This window comes from Topomyia yanbarensis, chromosome 3 (assembly GCF_030247195.1).
Source record: "Topomyia yanbarensis strain Yona2022 chromosome 3, ASM3024719v1, whole genome shotgun sequence".
In the NCBI taxonomy this organism is placed as follows: Eukaryota; Metazoa; Arthropoda; class Insecta; order Diptera; family Culicidae; genus Topomyia; species Topomyia yanbarensis.
Window position 1 is genome coordinate 255,237,760 of NC_080672.1, and position 22,304 is coordinate 255,260,063.

General features: G+C 40.0%; 4 protein-coding genes and 1 long non-coding RNA gene across 6 annotated transcripts; all 5 read right to left on the bottom strand.

The window, feature by feature from the left end:
- Nucleotides 1-7,497: 7,497 nt before the first annotated feature.
- Nucleotides 7,498-11,075, bottom strand: LOC131689396 (hexamerin-1.1-like). Its single transcript, XM_058974458.1, has 3 exons — nt 9,975-11,075; nt 9,778-9,905; nt 7,498-9,484 (listed from the first exon to the last, which is right to left on the bottom strand). Exons 1-3 carry the CDS (start codon nt 10,063-10,065, stop codon nt 7,613-7,615), a joined length of 2,091 nt encoding a protein of 696 aa, XP_058830441.1. The 5' UTR covers nt 10,066-11,075; the 3' UTR covers nt 7,498-7,612.
- A 152-nt stretch (nt 11,076-11,227) lies between these two features.
- Nucleotides 11,228-13,716, bottom strand: LOC131689394 (hexamerin-1.1-like). Its single transcript, XM_058974457.1, has 3 exons — nt 13,557-13,716; nt 13,360-13,487; nt 11,228-13,231 (listed from the first exon to the last, which is right to left on the bottom strand). The coding sequence occupies exons 1-3, from the start codon at nt 13,663-13,665 to the stop codon at nt 11,330-11,332; spliced, it is 2,139 nt and encodes a 712-aa protein (XP_058830440.1). The 5' UTR covers nt 13,666-13,716; the 3' UTR covers nt 11,228-11,329.
- A 1,840-nt stretch (nt 13,717-15,556) lies between these two features.
- LOC131692981 (uncharacterized) lies at nt 15,557-17,394 on the bottom strand. 2 transcript variants are annotated; one of them, XR_009306124.1, is made up of 4 exons: nt 17,259-17,394; nt 17,124-17,191; nt 16,767-17,060; nt 15,557-16,202 (listed from the first exon to the last, which is right to left on the bottom strand). It is a non-coding gene; the product is annotated as an uncharacterized LOC131692981 (long non-coding RNA). The 2 variants fall into 2 exon arrangements; XR_009306123.1 differs by having other exon boundaries at nt 16,767-17,191.
- A 90-nt stretch (nt 17,395-17,484) lies between these two features.
- Nucleotides 17,485-19,914, bottom strand: LOC131687872 (uncharacterized). The gene has a single exon (XM_058971962.1). The coding sequence runs from the start codon at nt 19,912-19,914 to the stop codon at nt 17,485-17,487; it is 2,430 nt and encodes an 809-aa protein (XP_058827945.1).
- Nucleotides 19,915-20,025: 111 nt separating this feature from the next.
- LOC131687873 (uncharacterized) lies at nt 20,026-22,269 on the bottom strand. Its single transcript, XM_058971963.1, has one exon. The coding sequence runs from the start codon at nt 22,267-22,269 to the stop codon at nt 20,026-20,028; it is 2,244 nt and encodes a 747-aa protein (XP_058827946.1).
- Nucleotides 22,270-22,304: the final 35 nt, after the last annotated feature.

The following is a 22,304-nucleotide window of genomic DNA, read 5'->3' on the forward strand; positions in this document are numbered from 1 at the left end:
ATTAAACACCTTTTTCAAAAATGAGTGACTGCATATTTCGTCGCTGTTGTGCTATCTTATGACAAACGCCATTTTGGGGTAAACTGAGTTAGATATGCAACATTACTAATCTGAAAATTCTCTACAAAATGGCGTTTTCAGAATTTTGAAATTTTGCTTGGTTACTGAGTTATAGCGAAAAAAGTGATGAGAAATTGTCAGTGTTTTGCTTTAAATCACTGTATCTTGGGATTCGTTTAAGTAATGTAGAAGTTTTAGATGTTTTTATATGTAAAAATGTCTGAGGAACACAATGGCATAATAAATTTTAAAATAAAAATACATGTATTGCGAGAAATATGCAGTTTTACTTTTAAATTGGCAATATTTCATGTTTGGCAACACTGTAATTAAAAATTACTATTTTTTCTAGATTGCTTGCTCAATTTCCTTCAAAATGCATCTCATCGATTGTTTCTAGGCCGAATAAAGCCGAAGATATTAATAAAAGTTAATAATTGATGCTTTTTTTCTATGGAAAATTTTCCATGCACATTTATGACACGCCATACAAATTTTGCCATCAATACACACCTACGACACGTGTGAGTGCGACTTTTGTTTACATTTATAGTGAAAACTCGCAACATAGTCAACCGAACTTCATGATATTTGAGAGTTTAATACAGAATAGATTGAAGCATTAATTGTCTTCTTTGAATTGTTTTTACCATTTATAAGTGTCAAGATATTCAATCTCAAACTTTAAAAATCGTTCTTCTCGAAATGTGCTAAATGGCGCTTGTCATAAGATAGCACAACAGCGACGATTTGTAAAAAATAGTCAGGAAAAGCCATATAGATTATTAGAGCGATTATCTCTTTTCGAGTTAGCCTAAGGCTTACTGGACCACAGAAGCAATCTAGCAAAACAAAATTATAACTCATTTAGTTTGCATTCTAGCGAATTCTGAACTGTTACATCTAAGCCTTTTTTGTTTCGATTATAGAAGTTTTAACTTTAGTCATTTGCCTTTTTTACGGGTTAGAGAAAGTTCTAACCCTATGTGCGGAATTGGGACACGAAAACAGGTCAGTTGCGTACAAGGCCAACTACGCTATGCCCGCCCCGATCAAAGCCTTGTTTGAGGCTCAAGCTCCTCAACCTAATTTCAATGACGGGACAAGTATTCGTTTTCGGGTAATAATTGTTAGATTAATTACGATAAACTCGAAAAAAAACTCCAAATCACAGTGTTTTAAAACGTCGTTTTCGTGCTCAAAATTAATAGCGTCTAAACCGTTGACTTTAGAGGTATAGTATGTTCGGAGAAGTTGTTGTTCTTATGATTGCGCATCCACAGGAGGTTACCGTTCTGTGATTAATTCACCTATAAGTGATATACGAAATTTATTTTCCGAACTGTTTGAGATAGAGACTTTGTGTCTTCGACAAAGTTGTAGAAAATGTTACTACAAAAGAAATTGCTGAAGACACTATATATCTAGCTTCAATCGTTTACGAGTTATGGAACATTTTATATGGAAGACCCCTTAAAATTAGTTTTTTCATGATAACTTTTTTAGACATTCTCGTATCTTCTTGGAATCTTCCACAAAGTTGTTTGCGGTATTGAAACACATATTTTTGCTTAACATAGTTACTTCCTATCTGTTGAATTTAAAAAGATATTCCAAATTTTACGATATTTTGGGGGTAACTTCCACCTTAAATAATTCGTTAAGGAGCAAAAAGGAGCAAACAACATCATAACATACTGAAAGTACTAGCTTTTTACTTTCATATAATGGCCCGATTGTTAGTCGACGCGATTCTTCCCGAGTGTTATGTTCAATACAATATGCCATCGCAGTGGTATAAAACGAAATATTGAGGCGCACTGCGACAAACAGCTTCATGTTTTTATGGTAAATTGCATAGAACACGGTCGCCTATAACATGCAATGCATATGGTTTGCCTTTCAAATATCAAATTACAGTTTTGGATGTGTTTAATAATGTCGATATTTGCATTATAAATTAGATAAATAAATTTATTTTTAATAATCGTTTTCTACGTCATCTTCAAAGTCTCTTCTTTCGCTAAAAGAGCTTTGGCGTCTTCTAAAAATCGTTTTATACTTTTTTTAGCCATCCCCGAGCCTCAGTCACGACAGAATCTACATTGTGAACAGGTGACGTTAATCAAGCTCCATTATAATTGTCACGAAAGACATTAATAAACCTTCTGGTAGGATTTTCATAATTTTTCCAAGCTTACCAGTATCCACTGATTGCTTAAATTTCACATGACACACTTCTCGAACGCACTATATGCTACGTTTCGTACTTTGATCATGATTGTGGTCAAAGTTCTCCTTTCCTTTTTGACATCGATGAATATGTTTCATGCAATTTACCATGAAAGGATGAAGCTGCTTATTGCAGTGCGCTTGAATATTTCATTTTAAACCACTGTGATGGGATATTGTATTGAACATAACACTCGGAGAGAATCGCGTCGACTAACAATCGGGCCATTATATGAAAGTAAAAAGCTAGTACTTTCAGTATGTTATGATGTTGTTTGCTCCTTAACGAATTATTTAAGGTGGAAGTTACCCCCAAATTATCGTAAAATTTGGAATATTTTTTTTAAATTCAACAGATAGGAAATAACTACGTTAAGCAAAAATATGTGGTTCAATACCGCAAACAACTTTGTGGAAGATTCCAAGAAGATACGAGAATGTCTAAAAAAGTTATCATGAAAAAACTAATTTTAAGGGGTCTTCCATATAAAATGTTCCATAACTCGTAAACGATTGAAGCTAGATATATAGTGTCTTCAGCAATTTCTTTTGTAGTAACATTTTCTACAACTTTGTCGAAGACACAAAGTCTCTATCTCAAACAGTTCGGAAAATAAATTTCGTATATCACTTATAGGTGAATTAATCACAGAACGGTAACCTCCTGTGGATGCGCAATCATAAGAACAACAACTTCTCCGAACATACTATACCTCTAAAGTCAACGGTTTAGACGCTATTAATTTTGAGCACGAAAACGACGTTTTAAAACACTGTGCAAATGCGTAAAATGAAATTTCTTAGCATAAAAAGATTAGGTTTGAAGGGCATTTTGTGTAAAATTTCTACTGAAACTTCTATTACAGTTACAAGATCTCTAAATGGAGGATCCTCAAAAACAGATTTTTTTCTTGTAATATCCAATTTCATTCTATCTTTGGTTTTTGGTCCTTATTTCGTGTGAAATCTGTTCAAAGCCCGTTCTTTTCCCAACGATATAAAATCACATGTAGAGTTACAAGCGACCACACTCGAAATAAAAAATTAAGAATGGTCAAAAATTATACTTGTTACAACTTAGTCGCATGAAACCTTAATAAATTTATATTTGATCTACCCACGTTATACATTTTTGGAAAGGGTAGATCATTACCTTTCGAACTGTGAGTCTGTTTCATCGGATTTTTTTTACGAAATGTTGACGAAAAAATGCAAAGACCATACAAAGCTTTTTAAAAAATCTTGAGAACACCTTTTTTTAAGGAAAACTGGTATTGTTTCCGTGTTAAGCGACGCAAACTCAATTATGAAAACTTTTTTCTTAGTTTAGCTTATCCCAAAATTTGTAAACTAGTGTTATTAAATTTGTTAATTAGTCAACCTGATGTAGACCTTTGAATAGGTCGTTAACGCACGAGATGGACGGCTTTTCACTGCGATATAATTGTATAAAATAAATAAGCTGTACTTTGAATAATTTTTTCATTAGTGCACCATGTGCATGCCGTATCAGGTAAATCACGCTCCGATCAGTTACCGGAATCTGTCCAGTCATTGCAAGTTATTATTTTTGTGTAAAATAGATTTAACCAAGAAACAGTTATACAACGCTAAAATTAATTGAATATTGATACATTTCGAAGTTTCGCAAACTTTGCGAAACAGGCAATAAAATTTCGCAAAATTTCGGCGAAATTTGCGGATTTAAACGAAATCTTCGTTAACGTTTCGTTTCGCAAACTTTGCGAAAAATTTCGTTTCGTTTCGATTCGTTCCGACAATTTGAGAAAAATCAAAGATTCGCCCACCCTTAATGATCAGCATCTGAAAAAAAAATCTAAAAGGATGATGAAACGTATTTCAAATTTGACTTTATAAAGCTTCCGGGACAGAAGCTTTATGTTGCAAAGATCACAGAGATGTTCCCGAGAAGTATAACATTGCTGTTGCAGACAAGTTTGCCGGAAAAAGTGTATGATCTGGTAGTAAATTTGCTGTTATGGCCGTAAGACTCCGAATGGGATGAACTCCCTAAAAAGTTTGGAATTCCACACAGTCGAAGTATACAGAAATTATACTCCAATCCAAATCTATACACTCTAAAAATATATAATGGAAACATGGCTAAGGATGCTATTTTAATGATCAGATACTAGAAAAAAGCAAAAGCTGGTGTTGATCAGTAGCTTGTGTAAAAATTTAAGGCAGGTATCTTAAAGTTCAAATTTACATTCGAGCGGAATAAAAACCGCAATAACCCACAATGTATCTTTAAACTACAATAAATACGCATCATTTTCTTCTAATAGCGTTTTATGCTAAATAATACTACCGAATGAAAGCGTAGTGATTTCAAATTGGTTTTTCTTCTTGTAGGATACATATACCTCGAATAAGTGGGATTTCGGGCTGTTGCAGTTTAGGGAATTCAACCCATTCTCATTGACATTGACGTCATCATCCCGGTACAGCTATTGCTCATTCTTACTGTAGTGGCTACTCGCCAAATCTGGTAAAAACTTGCGAGGGCCGGGTGAGACCTAATTAGCCACTAGATGCTTTTCAGACCATCGTTGATGTATACCTCGGTTCATATTGTTGGTTTTGATGAAAATCGGAGTCTTACAGCCATAACTGCAAATTTACTGCCAGATCATACACTTTTTCAGGCAAACTTCTCAGCAACACTAATTTTATACTTCTTCAGATTATCTCAGTGATCTTTGGCAACATAAAGCTTCTGTCCCTCCAGGAAGTTGTTTAAAGTCAAATTTGGCATACGCTTCATCATTTATTGAATTTTTCAGATCCTGATGATATGTCATTCAGATTTTTCGTCACAATCTTCTCACGATATGTGTTCTGCTAACTTGATTTCTTTTCGTGACGCTGCTCTTGATTGCTAGAATCGTCTGAGTGCTATTGGTCTATTTGGATCAATTTTGTTTTCCCGCTTTCGAGATTTTTTTGAATATGTGTAAGAAAACAGGGGTTAAAACTTCTCCCCCTCCAGGTCGTCTTCATGTCTTCATCAGAAGTAGCCAACTCTAGCTTTGTTCCAGTTCACGGAAATCGCCTTTAAGCTAACAGGACAAAAATATGTGCTCCTTTGTACTCTAGTTTGCAACCCGAAAAAGGAAAAAAGAGAAGAAGAGAATACATATACGATTTTCTTCCGAAGGGCTCTGAAGTACTTCCGGTTTCTCCTTTTGTTACCTTGGAAGGAAACGCAGTGTTTGGGAAAATGTGACATGTCTAAATTGACCGGATATCTGTTCAGTTATGAAAAATTTGGAAGCTTCCAGATAAATCTGGAACAGTGGTAACGCTGAAACGTGAAGGTTTTGAAAATATTTGAATATTTAAGCACAAAAATGTAGTAGCCTTCATAACCCTTTATAAGGCCCAGGGTTTGGGGCTAATACTGAATGTTATATTAATGGAAAGACGGTTCTTTCACTTAGTTTAGAATATATTTACATTTATTTCCTAAAAAACCTAAAGGTGACAGAGCGACGGGTGGGCGTAGTGTAGTTGATAAATCGATTGCTTTGTACGCAGCGTATCTGGGTTCGAGTCCCCGCACCTAGGGTTAGAAATTTTTCATAAGAGATGTTTCTAACCCGAAGAAGCGAGTGACCTTATGGTTAAAACCTCGAAAAAATTAAAATTAAAAAAAAATAAGGTGGCAATATAGTTGCACCGGGCAGTGGGTGAAAACATTACATGAAACTATTTCTGAAGCATAGTATAGGAAGAAACCCAAACGAACGCTTATGCTAGCTGCCGTTATGCCAGTGTTCATGTAACTCTTTTTGAATTTGCTAGTTTTACTGTGTGTGTCACTATTCAGACCTGCACGCAGAAATTGTTTAAGGGGGAAGGGGGGGGGGGTAATTTAATTTTTTTTTATAAACCTCAAACTTTAAAGATTTTTTCTCAGGTCTGAAAGGCCTACTCTTTTGTATCAATCGACTCAGCTCAACAAATTGGGACAATGTCTGTTGTCGAGAAGGAATCTTCAACAGACGCCGCTGCCTGCTGGTTCGTAGTAATGCCGAATTCTTACTGCAATGATTTGTACTAAACTTACCGAATAAACCTAAACCTTTTGTTCTTCATAGCCCTCATCCTTACACAGTCATCGTTAGGTATTACTTCAGTAAGGATTGTGCTCTTTGTGTTAATTGTTCGTGGTTTTTGCATTGCTGCTCAACTTTCGTGGTATATCTAACTTGCTGTGGTCTGCTGTAGTCTTTACAACTACTTTATTTTTCTTGGCGCTACTCGTTCCTATTTCTCTGGTCCTATTTAGCTGGTGCTGAGAGATTCCCGGTCGCAGAATTTCTGCCGATAACAATCACCGGTAGTGATATTTTAAATCCCGATTGTTCCTGACTTCGTGTTCTTTATTTGTTATTTTTCATCCTTAATTAATGTTGCAAGCCCGTTGATCAACTTTTATCCTGATCCGGAAATTTTCAGAAGTAATTCAAGCCTTCGTGGGATGGGTTCGAACTTACCCCCCCCCCCCCCCTCTCGATTTCCTCTCCCCTTTGCGCGCGGGCCTGCTTCTATGTTATAATGTATCTATACCAATTCTCAACGTATATCGATTTAAAAGTTTATATCAGTTTTTAAATTAATTTCGTTCTAGACTGTACCTCTGTAATCTGTGGTGTCATTTTTCAATTTATCCTCAAAACCAAGGGGTGATTTATTGTTAATCACGTAATAAGCAGTAAATCACCTTCACTTATCTGTGAATTTCTGATCAAGCTCGATTTGTCTTTATATTCGCACTGATCCCGTTTGAAGTACCAAGTTTCCGGATAAAAAATACTAGTTTTTACCAATTTTCATCACCAACTTATAGGGTGTAGAGTATTTTTTTCAATATCGAGCTAATTTTATTGTCCAGAAGGAAATCGCCATGTTTAAAAAAACACTTCACCAATCTGAAAGTTTTCACTGTAGTTCAATATAAAGCAATAAGAAGCACTTATTGCTTCATATTCATGCGTTACGAGCGAAATGAAAAGGTAGCAATATAGTTGCCACTGCCTTATAAATGGTTAACCAGGTTAGGTAATACTTATTATGAGCTATATATAAAACTATATAAGTCGACGCTTTAAATAAAAAATGTTTTCTTCGTGAAATAAAAGGAATTCGGCACATGTTGAATAGAAAATCTTCAAGTCGTTTAGTTCGTTACCGTTTTCGGTTCTAGATTGCTAAAGCATTTATTTATACCAGGGGTATAATACATGGTGGAAAGCCAGTCACAACAAAGTCATATAATCAGAAATTTCGCTTGTCAGTAGGTTACGTTCACATCGTCCTTGTGGTAGATAAATACATCCTTGAACAGCATATTCTTAGTGTACCAGTAGGTGAGCTTGATTTCGCGGTCGAAGGGGAAGCCCATTGGGAATTTGTCGACGTATCTGTGTCCACCACACATATATGTTTTATCGAAAACAGTGTCGTGCATAGATTCGGTACCAGTGTACGGCGTGATAATGAAGTAGAATTGCATCTTCATACCACCGAACCAGCCTTTTGGTAGGATTAAACGATCAGGGAATCCACAGTGCGCCTCAGACATGTCCAGTATAAATTCGTCGTTTCCACCGACGGCCGACATGATTTTCTTGTACAGTTCAACGTATGTGGTGCGATCTTTGACGCTCCAGAAGAAATCTTTAGAGTTACGAACGATGGTATTCTTACCTGTAGCAAGGTTAACAACATAGTGATCGATTTCCACGAAATAATCCTTATAACGATCTAGATCCATAAATACGTCGAACTTTGGTCCTAAGAAGACGCGTATTACACCCTTGCCAGTATATTCAGACATAACATCCAGGGTGTAGCTGAATGGTTTGTGGTTCAAACGCTTGGTGCGACCCATAACGGTAAAGTCGAAGTATTTATGGACTTCGGTCAGTGGAACAACATTGGAAACATCCGAATCAAAGTATTCGAAATAGGTCATCAGTTTGTCGATAACCACATCCTTGATTACGACTCCCTTAAAGCTGAGTTCTTCGAAGGTATAATAAGGTAGGTAGCTCTTGAAAAGACGGTAGAAGTCCAACAGACGATCCCACATTGAGTAGAAGATTGGATCGCGTAGAGAAGTCTCGAAATGCATCAATACTGATGGCCAAGTCTTCTTTGTCATGAAATCCATTCCACTCAGAACAGTACGGGACAATATTTCAATGAATCCAAATTTGCACTTCTTGTCGTCTTTATGCACATCCATACAGTTCATCATTCTTCCAAGGAAATCAATGTTGTCCCATTTGCGCATGTCGATCTTAGTTCCATCATCCTTCAGGTAGTAACCATCGTCAATCATTTTACGGAGTCGCATTTCCCAGTCCTTGATCCAATCTACTTTATAGTAGTCGACATCTCTGATCACGTAATTGTAATCTCTGCCCTTGAACGGAATACCATTCGCGTAGCTCAGCAGTGAGAAGTAGCCAATCTTCAGAGGGAATCGCCAGCTCAAGCCCATAATCGAATATTTGTGATAAGAGAACCGTTCAAGATTGTATCTAGCCAACAGCTGGTGGTGCATGTAAAGATACAACTCTCCACTGCGTTCCTTCTTGAAGTCGAATTTGTCATAGTTAAGGAAAAATGGATAATCCATCTTAAAGTAGTAGTAGAATGAGTTTAGGCCAACATCTTCGTGGTAGTAGTCCAGATCTTTATAGTCGTAGAAATGACGGTATTCCTCTTTGTTCCAGTCGTAACCTTCCAAAGGATAGGTCATGGTGAAGTTCGAATAAACGACGTTGTACTTTCCATTGCCATAGAATCCAAACTTAGGATCGAATAACTTGCGGTACGTGACGGACTTGATCAAATCAGTGTTGAAGAAGTAGTACGGATAGATTTCATAAACAGCTGGAAGCACAATTCCTTGGAGATCTATGCGGTGAAGGACAGTCAGTGTAACCGCGTAGATAAACATGCCTTCGTTGAAATGTTCGCGGGCCCAAATAACATTCTTGTAGTAAGTGTCCCAGTCTCTCGAATTATACAGGAACGAAAACAGCATGTAGGTCTGCTTCAGCATATACTTATTGTAAACGGTGAACACATCACCCTTGTCTAGGAACAGATCCTTCTTGAACATATCGAAGAATTCCTTAATGACTTCGTAGTCCTGTTGGAGATAAATAATAAATCATATATAATTATATTATTCAATTTTGACAATATTATTCAATAGGTCTCAATGGATGTTAAAGTGAGAAACGTCTGCAAGATTATATACAAAAACAATAATAATTTATTAACTAATAGGCAGGTAAATACTAATCTTCATCTGCCCTTCAACAAATCGTTTGATTTCTGATATCTTTCTCTACTTCTCTAGTAATCTAGGTACTAGTAATACCATCGATGAAAATTAGTACTAATCGTTGAAGATGAGTATAAAAAACCATTCTTACTTACATCATACTTGGTTTTGTCCTCAACCCATGTTTTGGTGTAGGGCAAGTATTCCTCATACTGTAGTGGCATGTGAATGTTTCGCAGTACTTCGAAGAAGAATTTTTGCTTCATCAGGAATTCCTTGTCAGCTGCCAAAGATGGGTTTTGTTATTTTGGAAACCTCCAATCCATAACATCAACGAGGAAACAATACTCACCAACATATTTGTCTCTACCACCAACGGTCACCATCGATCCACTGGCCACGACGGCCAGACCGACAGCGAGCGCTGCTATGATCAACTTCATTCTAGGAGGTTACAGTTCTACTCCAAAGAATAATGCGAACTGATTTGCTGGCTCTGGCAGGGAGACTTTTTATATGCAGAAGCGCACTAGCGTTGTAATCTCCGGTGTGAGTCCAGGTTATCAAGGCGGGATAATGCTGAATGCAACATAGCGACTTTGCATTGATAAAACGATTGCCAATTATTAGCACCTTGTTTGCATTATATGTTATGTGTAGGGTAGATGCCCTAGCGGTTAAATAATAATTAGTCTTCTTTTGCATTGCATAGATTTAAGTAAATCTGTTGCATTTCTTCCGAAATTACCCTACTTAATTTATATACCCTCTGATCTCTCTGAGACCGTTGGAGTATTATTTTGTTTTGAATATATTGAATCGCATAATAGGGGAGCCCAGGGCCAGTTGGTCACCTACTAGGTAAGTTAGTCGAATCCTTTTTTCTTCGTTTTCATTAGACATATATATGGCGCCACGTCTTGTTTTGTAGAAGTTTTGGAAGATATGTTTTTGTTTTATTTCAACATTCGGTGTTACCTATGGTGAGTTGTAAACTATTCCGCAAATGATAATATTTTTCGATAATGCATGAGATATGATTTCATTATCTGTATGGATATAACACCTAAACAAAAAGTTTAGAAAACACCTTTTAATAAGTGTAGTTGGAGAATAGGGAGGGGCAGGGGGTGTTATCACTGCGTAAAAATAGTTATCAATTATTTTTATTTCTGGAATTCTCTACTAACTCGGAGCCGCGGCATCACACTGAAGATAATTCACCAAATTATTTGATTAAATTCAGAGATCTAATAGTCCATTATACAGCGTTTTCTATTTTCTAAGATTTACCGAAATAACAAAAAAAAATATGATGCAACACCATTTTCAGCATGAATTTAAAATTTCATCCCAAAAGATCTCATATTCTGCATGCCGAATTCAATATCAGCGCCATACATGAATGTAGATTTTAGTTTTCATCAAATGTATTTCATATTGACAGTTTTTTTTTATCAAAAGCAATGGTTATAATTCCCTTTGAATACTTGACAGGCAAGGTTACTCTGAAGTTTTTAATGAATTTCGCAAATATTGACTAGATTTTGGCTACCTGTTCATGAGTTTTGAGAATTGCATACTGGGGAATGTTGAAGTCACATGTTTGTCATTATTTGCTTACTTGATAATTTATTTATATCGGTTGAAAATACATTCTAGGAAAGCAAAATCATACCAAAATCATATAATCAGAAATTTCGCTCGTTAATAGGTTCTGTTCACATCATCCTTGTGGTAGATAAGTACATCCTTGAACAGCATATTCTTAGTGTACCAGTAGGTGTGTTTGATTTCACGATCGAAGGGGAAGCCCATTGGCAATTTGTCCTTGTATCTGCGTCCGTCGCACACAAATCGTTTGTCGAAATCGGTATCGCGCGCAGAATCGTCACCTGTGTATCGTGTGATAATGAAGTAGAGTTGCCTTCTAATTCCATCGATCTTGCCCTTCGGTAGGATTAGACGGTCTGGGAATCCACAGTGTGCCTCGGACATGTCCAGTAAGAATTCTTCACTTCCATCGAAGGCCAACATAATTTTCTTGTACAGTTCAACGTATGTTGTGCGATCTTTAACGCTCCAGAAGAAATCCCTAGAGTTGCGAACGATGGTATTCTTACCCGCAACAAGATCAACCACGTGATGATCGATTTCTACAAAATCGTCCTTATAACGGTCTAAATCTATAAGTTTGTCGAACTTTGGTCCTATGAAAACACGTAATACACCTTTATCAGTAGTGTCAGACAGAACGTCCAATTTGTAGGTGAAGGTTTTGTGGTTCAAACGCTTGGTGCGGCCTTTTACAGTGAAGTCGAAGTATTTACGAACTTCAGTCATTGGAACAACATTGGAAACATCTGAATCAAAGTATTCGAAGTAGGTCATCAGTTTGTCAACAACCACATCCTTGATGACGACTCCCTTGAAATTAAGTTCTTCGAACTTATAATAAGGTAGGTAGCTCTTGAAGAGACGATAGACGTCCAACAGCCGATCCCACAATTTGTAGAACATTGGATCGCGTAGAGAAGTCTCGAAATGCATCAATACCGTTGGCCACGTCTTCTTTGTCATGAAATCCATTCCACTGAGAACAGTTCGGGACAACATTTCAATGAATCCAAATTTGCACTTATTGTCGACTCTCCTGTCATCTTTTTTGTCATCTTTGTCTACGTCCATACAGTTTAGCATTTTTCCAAGGAAGTCAATGCTGTCCCATCTGCGCAAGTCGATTTTTGTTCCATCATCCTTCAGGTAGTAACCGTCGTCAATTACTTTGCGCATTCTCATTTCCCAGTCCTTAATCCAGTCGACCTTATAGTAGTCGACATCTCTGATCATGTAATTATCGTCTCTGCTCTTGAATGGAATGCCCTTCGCGTAGCTCAGTAAAGAGAAATAACCATCCTTCAATGGGAATCGCCAGGTTAAGCCCATAATGCGACGTTTGTCATGTGAGAACCTTTCGAGATTGTATCTGGCCAAAAGCTGATGGTGAATATAAAGATATAGCTCTCCTCTGCGTTCCTTCTTGAAATCAAACTTGTCATTGTCAAGGAAGAAAGGATAATCCAGCTTGAAGTAGTAGTAGAATGAGTTAAGGCCAACATCTTCGTGGTAGTAGTCCAGATCTCTATAGTCATGGAAATGCCGATCCTTGTCCTTTTCCTTGTCTTTGTCCTTATCCTCCAAAGGATAGGTCATGGTGAAGTTCGAATAAACGACGTTGTATTTTCCATCGCCATAGAATCCAAACTTAGGATCGAACATCTTACGGTCGAAGACTGACTTGATCAAATCGTTGTTGAAGAAGTAATACGGGTAGATTTCATGAATCGGTGGAAGCACAATTCCTCGGAGATCTTTGCAGTGCAGGACAGTTAGCGTAACGGCGTAGATAAACATGCCTTCGTTGATATGTTCGCGGGCCCAAATAACATTCTTGTAGTAAGTGTCCCAGTCTCTTGCATTATACAGGAATTTAAATAGCTTGTAGGTCTGTTTCAGCATATACTTATTATAGACGGTGAACACCTCGCCCTTGTCCAGGAACAGATCTTTCTTGTACATGTCAAGGAAGTCCTTGACGACGTCGTAGTCCTTTTGACGAGAAAAAGACGAGAACATTTACTATTATCTGTGTATACTCTAATCTGATGATGGAGTTCATTTTTGTTTAGTGAGTAATGATAGGTACCAAAGTCAGAACGTTCAATAGTGATACATACATCATACTTGGTTTTGTCCTCGACAATAGTTTTGGTGTACGGTAAATATTCATCATACTTCAGCGGCATGTGGATATTGCGCAAAACTTCAAAGAAGAATTTTTGCTTCTTCAGGATTTCCTTGTCAGCTGGAAGCAAAGATGAATGAGGATTACATTTTTAACGATGTTTTCTGAAAAAATCAGAGTATTACTCACCAACACGTTTATCATCACGTTTATCATCGCGTCTATCATCATCTGTGATCAATGATCCGCTGACCACGATGGCCAGACAGACAGCGACCGTTGCTACGATCAGCTTCATACTGGGAGACAACAGTTCTCTTCTAAGAAATGATGCGAACTGATTTAGGGACTCCACTGGGAGACTTTTATATGCCAAGGAATATTTCGCTATCACCTTCGTGAGTCCAAATTATCAAGTCGCAACAATGTATAGTGCAACATTGCATTCGTACCTTGATAAAACAATAACCCGCAATAAAATAGGTCAATTTCCTGCATCTTACATACATTGTAAAGGTAATCATTTCATTTTTGATAAGTTCATGCATTGAGAGAATTGGTTTCAAATCTGGTCTATAACATAATTAGGGCGAAAGGTTACAGGATCGTCTGCAGTTAATCGTGAAAACCTATACATCAATAGCAAAGACAGTATGGACGAAAACGATAAACCGAGAAAAATAAAAGTTATTTGAAAATAACTTTTTTTTGCCCAAACTTTTTGTTTTCAGTGTGTTTTTGTCGAAAACTAAACCAATAAAAGTCATAATCATCTCATAATCCAATTTCCCAACTGCTAGTTGCCTGATACATGCAAAAAGTATCAGTAACGCATTTGGTATATATTCATAACAAACTTGAATGCAGACTGGAAGATTGGAAGACTGGAAGACTCGAAGACTGAAAGACTGGAAAACTGCATTTCTCAAAAATGAAAACATTTTATGAAACAATTGAGAAACTCTTCTAAAATTTATTTTATGTCTGTTGGAGTAGCAGCACTATACAAAAATAAGAAAAACTTCGCAAGCTTGTGTAGATTCCAGTCTTCATACTAAGCGCAGAATGGCATTTTTTGCAGCATCCCATGGGAAAGGACTCTGTGATGCTATTGGTGGCACTCTTAAGCGAATTTAAATTTCTGCTACAAATCCACGGAACAGTACAACAAAATGTTAGAAGAACTCGGAGAAGTGTATAATTACGCCGATACAATATCTGGCACTCAGAAATTCCACAGTTTTTTGACTATTCCTAGTGACAAAGTAGGGGCAAAAAGGTATTCTAATTCAGAAGATAAACCAAAAATATTTTCCTTGTACAGAAATAATACAAAATAGCATGCATGAAGATAGTTTTAAGACAAATATTATATATAAAAATAAATAAATAATTATGTAAAATTCAATACATAATGTTGTGGTAGTTATTTCTTTCCCTGATCCTTCTTCAGAACTAAACAAGAAAGTAAAGAAGTAATAATGGAGTATTTGTTTAATGACACGAACTCTTTTCAATGGAATTCTTGATTAATAGTAGCTAAATTAGACAATATCTTCTCACATACTGAGTTTTATTGGATTCTGAGATGATTACGACATTCATTAGTTTAGTTTTCGACAAAAATGCACCGAATCAAAAATCAGTTTAGGCAAGGAAAAGTTTTTTTCAAAATTTTTTTTTCCTTGAAAGTGTCCAACTTGAATTTTTGACGGTAGCTAGGAAACATAATTACCTATCGTGGAACAAATTTTCATCCAAATCAAAGATGGTTTTTATTTTGTAAAATCGGTATTTTTAGTGTAGGGGTCCATGAAATTTTTTTTAATATTTTCAATCAAAAATTTTACTAATTTTGTGAAAATCACTCCTACAACATTTTTTTGTGGGATTTGTCATTGCCATTTGAAAAAAATTGGTAAAATAGTTTGACCCTTTTCTAAAGATAGTCTAGATCATTTTTGGAAAAACAAAGTATGCAAAGTGGGTTTTGTGACAAAGTCTTCATGTACAGAAAGTTTCATTGAAATCTGAGAGGGTGCTGCCAACTCTGAATACGATTTAGCGTGAAATTCGTCATTTAGATCTATTGTGGTATGCTCCTTCCTTAATCTAAGTGTCTATGACATCACGATGTGCCTAAAACCGTTATTAACACAAAAAATAACCAACAATTCGGCATACGACATTCGAAAGGTACAGTATCGAAGAATCTTCTCAGTGAATTTCAAAATGATCCATCGAGAGATTCGAAAGATATAGCGATTTGAAGTTTGATGACACGTTTCATAAGGCTACCAGCATACACCCACAGGTTTTGTCTTATCTTTATAAACAAGTCATATTTGTCTACTTATTTGGTAGATAGCATTCGAAAGATATAGTGTTAAACTATATCCCCTGCAAGTTTTAAAATATTTCATTGACGGAACCGAAAGTTATAGCGATTTGAATTTGTATGCGGTAATCGATGGGTTTATCAATGCACTGCATTCGCAGAGCAAATGCTCTGATGTTTCACTTTCAGATCCGCAGACGCGGCATGTATCGTTTGAAAGCTTACCACATTTCTTAGGATGATATTTACTCGGACAGTGGTCCTGTCATGATGCTTAGTTCTTTGTTGTTTAGTCTAAGCAACTCCAGGCTTTCAACTCGTTGGGTGAGATAAACTTCTTTGATTGTCGTAGTCCAGGTGTGGTACTCCAATTGTTCTTTATAGCTGTGATTTCCCACTTTTTCAGTTCCATTTTGAGGACACTCGATGAGACTCCACAGAATGTTAACTTCTTGCTAATTCATCGGCTTTTTCGTTCCCTGCAACTCCAGAATTTCCTGGAACCCAGCATAAATTAACATGATTTTTCTCCGCCAATTGTTCTCATGCAAGAATACCCGAGCAAAGTCCAACATCAAAATTACAGCAAATAGACAACAAATTTTGATATCAAGAATCAAATTGAAATCTTATTTTGATATCAATTTCAACTTTTTCAGATATGACATGATATTTTGATCTCATTTTGATGTGCTAACATTCTTAGAAAAAAAATTATTTCTATTTTGACAAACATCAAGTTGATTCCTTATTTTGTTATCAATGAAATATTTCACCATCTCAATAAGCTTTCAATTTGCTTTCACTGATAGCATAAATAGTTTTCTGTTTGATGTCATAGCGCAATTTTTCTGATTTCGATTTTGATCTTTTAACCGTTAAAACGACCAAAATGATAACAACCTGAGCAATCATTCCCTACTACATCACAACATCAAGTTTAGTTCTCAATTTGCTATAAGACTCTGCTCGGATACACTACTAGCTTTGAACGATATTTTGGAGCCCTTAATGCGTTGAGCGCAGCCTGACTATCTGAGAAAATGCAGATACTTGCGTACCGGTATTTTTTCTTCAGACATATGTTAGTGCTTTCTAGAATGGCATATATTTCTGCTTGAAACACTGTCGGCCAGTATCCCATGGTTTATTCCTGGTACTGAGGGATTCCATGAGAAACCGGCCGACCGCAAAATATGACCATCGTAGATTTGAACGAAACTTTGCAGGTGTGTTCGGTGTATGAATCTCCATGATATTCTCTGGCAATTGGAATATTTTGATACAAGAGTGTCGAGGTTGTAGGGCGAAGGGAAAAGGCCGTTTTGTAGCGTAAAAGTTGTATTTAGCTTCAACTATAAGTTAATAAAATTATGTTAGTTGGCGTTACAATCGTGATTAAATTTAACTGTTCTTACAATTTGGTGGGCTGTACCCTTTTGTTCGCCCTTGCTGCCAGTCGTGGCTCTTTGCCAAATAATACTGTCTAAAAACATGTCAATTATAAATTTGTTTCCTTCCACGTTTTCTAGGATGCTTCTATTATATTATACCTTACCGCCTTTCAAATCTTTCCTGTTTTTCACTCTACTTTCACTTATACCTTACTGTACTTCTCTTTTAAACTTTTGCTTTTAATTTCACTTTCTATCTGCTGCCGTTCACACTGAGCTTCGATGAGTAAAAGAACTGCCAGATGAAACGTGGTCTAGTCGTTGACAGTTCGGTGATGTATCTCCGCTGTCATCAAATGACGTCTGTCACACATTGACGCGACGCTTATCTGCCGCCGCGTTGCTTTGATTCTGACGCGTTGCCTTTGTCAGGCAGTGTTGCCAGCTCGACGGTTTCTGCGTTGACAGTCTCCCCCGGGTGTAGTCCGGAGTCCGCCGGAGCTCCACTCTTCTTGACGTCGAGCAAAGCCAACCGCGTCACCGGTCGAATACAAGTCTTGTCGCCTATCTTCACGACCGCTCGTCGATTTCTGCCGTCCGCACGCTGCTTCAGGCGGACTATTCGCCCTCGCTCCCAGCCACTCCGTCTCGTCGGCTCCGCGACCATTACCAGGTCGCCTGGTTTCAATGATGGTGTCTCGCTGAACCATTTCGGTTGCCGGCGGATCACCGGCAGATATTCCACCAACCAGCGCCCCCAGAATACATTTAGCTGATGCTGGATCTGCTCCCAGGAATCCCCCAGGATTCGACACCGAACTGATTCGCTGAACTGTCTCGGTCCTTCATCTTCGTCGTTCATTTGCTTCATCCCATTCGAACTTAACAACAGGAAGTGGTTCGGGGTGAGGGCCTCGGTCTCCTCGCTCTCCAATGGCATATACGTCAGAGGCCTCGAGTTTACGACACTTTCAGCCTCTACGACCAACGTCTGCAACCCCTCGTCGTCAAGCTTTCCCTCGGAATACGCTTCTTTCATTGCAGTTTTAACGGACTGTACTAGGCGTTCCCACGCTCCGCCCATGTGTGGCGCTCCTGGTGGTATGAAGTTCCATTTCGTGTTTGCACTGGTAAACGTTGCGGACAGTCCCTGGCTTATCTGGTGCTGCAGTACTCGATCGGCTCCTTGGAAATTCGTTCCGTTGTCGCTGAAAAACTCGGCAGGTGGCCCGCGCCGTCCAACGAATCGGCGGACGCACGATATACAGGACTCCGTTGATAGTGTGTAGGCGATTTCTAGGTGTATGGCACGAATCGTTAGGCAGGTGAACAGTGCGACCCATCGCTTTACATTGGATCGCCCCAACTTCACCAGCAATGGTCCGAAATAATCCACCCCTGTGTAGGTGAAAGCTCGCTCGTGATGGGCTAAGCGGGCAGATGGCAGTGGTGCCATTGGAGGGATCATTGGTCTGGTTCGCCGTATTTTGCAGGACGGGCATTCTCTGCCCACTTTCTTGACCACCAATCGAAGCCTCGGGATAGCGTACAATTGTCGAACTTCGTTAACGACCGTTTCAGCATTGCTATGGCGAAAGTTGCGGTGGAATCGATGCACCAGAAGTTCCGTGACGCGATGCCTTCTCGGTAGAATCACGGGATGGCGCACGTTGTAGGCGACGTTCTTAACTGCCGCGATTCGACCCTGTTCACGTAGCAAACCCTTCTCGTCCAGCTTCGGCATCATTTGGTAGATGCAACTGTTTTTCCCGATGACTTCTTGACCGGTCTCATTGGGCGCTTTGTTTGACAGCGCTGCAACTTCGTCCGGGTATTGTTCACGTTGCACCAACTTGAAGATGACTTCTTCAGCAGCCTTCAGCTCCGACTGTTGCAGCTGTCCACTATATCGTGGCTGTTTCTTCGATACATTGTGCAGAAAACGGAGAACGTATGCGGTCGCACGTTGCAACCTGTCCCAGGAAGAGAATCGGTCGAAATCGACCGTTGGTTCAGACGAACTGTGATGTAGTGTCGATACACGCATTTCTTCCACGGTAACCATCACCGGTTCTTTGCGACAGGTCCAATCTGCTTCCAGGAGATTCAGGAAATGCGGTCCTTGGAACCACTTGCTGTCGTGGTTGAAGTACGGTCCACTACCCCATTTCGTTACTTCGTCCGCTGGATTGGATTTGGAAGGCACCCATCTCCAGTCGCTTACCGAAGTATGCTCAAGTATCTCACCTACTCTACAGGACACGAACTGTCGATAGTTTCGAGGGTCGGCATTAATCCAGGATAGCGCCGTTCTGGAATCGGTCCAGAAAACCGTCTTGGAAACTGGGACGTCGAGGTTTTCCTTGACAAATTTTGACCACCGTACGCCCAGTACACACGCCTGCAGTTCCAGCCTGGGAATAGACCACGGTTTCAGGGGGGCGACCTTTGATTTTGCCGCTACTAAGCTGCACTGTGGTTTACCGTGTTCGTTTAAGGTGCGTAAGTAGATAGCGCCCGAATAAGCTACTTCGCTCCTTCTCGTGGCGTTGGGGAAGTAACATCTGGGAATTCGGATCTCTGCGATATGGTTGATCATCTCGATCCACCTCTGCCACTTCTCATAGACTAAATCGCCTACTTGTTCGTCCCAATCCGTGCCTTCGCGCCACAGGTCCTGGATCAAGACCTTTCCGTGGATGATAAACGACGAGAGTAACCCCAGTGGATCAAACAACGTCATGACGCAACGTAGAATCTGCCTCTTCGTCGGTCGGGTTGCCATGCGAATCAGTGTTTGTACCTCGTCGCTCATTTGAGTAGAGAAACTCAATTCATCGGATGATGGGCTCCAAAGCATACCGAGCACTCTCTCGGTTGTCGGCCCGTCGATCAGGTTCAGTTGCTTCTCAGTTCCATCTGGTACTTAGCCCAGTTGCTCGAGGACCGTGCTGCTATTTGACCGCCAGTTGTGCAATTTGAAGCCTCCTTGGTCGTGAATGTATCGCACGTCGTTTGCTACCTTTGTCGCCTCTTCTGCGGATCCGAAACTCGACAGGTAATCGTCAACGTAGTGATCGTGGACGATCGCTTTCGATGCCTCAGGAAACAGTTCAGCGTGCTGTACTGCGTTCCGATTTTTGACGAATTGTGCCGAAGCTGGTGAACAGGTGCTCCCGAAGGTAGCGACATCCATCAAGTAGATCGTAGGTTTCTCCGATGGACAAGCGCGCCACAAGAAGCGCTGGGAATTCTTATCTTCCTCTCGGATACGAATTTGGTGGAACATTTCCTGAATATCCGAGCTGACCGCCACCCCATACTGTCGAAAGCGGAATAGCACGGCTGGAAGTGACGAGAGTTGATCCGGACCTTTGAGAACTCGGACCTTTCCTGGTTTCTTAGGGTTTATTACCGCTCCCACCGGGAGGTACCATACCCTTCTTGGGTCCGCTGCATCTATCTCCGCTTTCGTAGCCCTGTGCGCGTAACCCTTTGCCTCGTATTCGCACATCTGTCGATGGAGGTTCTCTTTTAGCAGCGGATCGCGATCCATTCTGCGTTCGAGACATTTTAAACGACGTACCGCCATCGTGTAGCTGTTCGGGAATTCTACATTGTCTTCTTTCCACAACAAACCCGTTTCGAAACGGTTCTCTACTCGTCGGGTTGTAGTTTCCAGGATGGTTAGCGCTCGTTGTTCTTCCTTAGACATTGGAATGTTTGACGGGCGCACGCCTGCTTCTTCGATGGCAAAAAACTGCTTCACCGTATCGTGAAGTTCTTCGTCGCAATCGCACCTGCTTACGTGGAAATTATAAGCTTCGGTGTCACCGCTTTCTCGCGGACCGTAGACACACCAGCCCAATCTGGTTCTCGCAGCTATAGGACCGGTACCATCGCCCTCTCTTACTTTAAGTGGTAGCGCAAGTCGTAGGTTGTCGATTCCTATGAGGATCTTAGGCTTTGCGTTATGGTAGCTGCTAACCGGAATCCCCCTAAGGTGCGCGTGTTTTGTCGCTGCTTCTTCCACCTGGAAACTCTGACTCGGCAGATTGAGACATTGAACCGTTCTTGCGTTCACTATCTTGTGCCGTTTGTGCTGTCCTTCACCTGCGATCTCGAAAGTGATGCGTTGCGATTCCTTTTCCATGCGGGAAGTGTTTCCCGTCCAGCGTAGACACAAAGGCTGAGGGCTACCTTTCAGACCCAACGATACAGCCAGATCATGTTCCATTAGTGTCAGATCTGATCCCTCGTCCAAGAATGCAAAGGTATCAATCGAGACGTCGCTTCCATGTAGGATCACGGGAATTATCCGAAACAGCGTCGACGAAGTCAGAAGACGGTGGGTGTGATTCTCCGCCACTAATGCATTCGATGCTGGAGCCTTTGGAGGCCCACGTAGAGAGTGAAGCAGTGGATGATGGCGGAACTGACAACCCTCGATGTCACAACTACTACGAATCCGACACGCCCTGCGTCCATGGCTGAATAGACAATTCTGACAAAGACCTAAAGCTCGGACTCTTCTCCAGCGGTCGTCGACGTGCAACGCTTTAAATGCAATACACTCGCGCACTCGATGACCAGTTTTGCTGCAGTGTGCGCAGTCAAACTGTTTCGCTGCGCCGGTTGGCACATTCATTGACCGTACAGAACTGACTGCTCCTTCCATCGCGTGAGTGTTCACGAACGCTTTGTTCTTCGGACGATCGCGTGGGTTGTTCCTTCTGGACTCAGGTTCGAAGGTTACTACGCTCGACGCGTCCTGCACCACCGACGTCATGTAATCGCTGAAGGTTTTTAAATCGACGACTTGACAACTACGCTTATATCCTGCCCACATCATCCTTTGATCTGCGGGAAGCTTTGCAACGAGTTCCTGTAGTAGTGAAGGATTCGATAAATGAGCGCGTTCGTTCGCCGCTTCGATGTGGTCGCATAACGCTTGCACCGCCATCCCGAAATCGATGAGACCTTCCAATCTGTCGGACCGTGGTGCTGGGATGTCTCGCACCTTGCGTAGCAGAGCGTTGATCAGCAACTCAGGACGTCCAAATCGCATACGAAGTGTCTCGATCACTTGGGGCACCGCTGCTGGTAACACCAGCCGACTACGTACTGTTTCAAGCGCAGGACCAGACAAACATCGTTGCAGGCGAAGCATGTTCTCACCATCCGAAAAGCCGCAGGCTTCTGTTG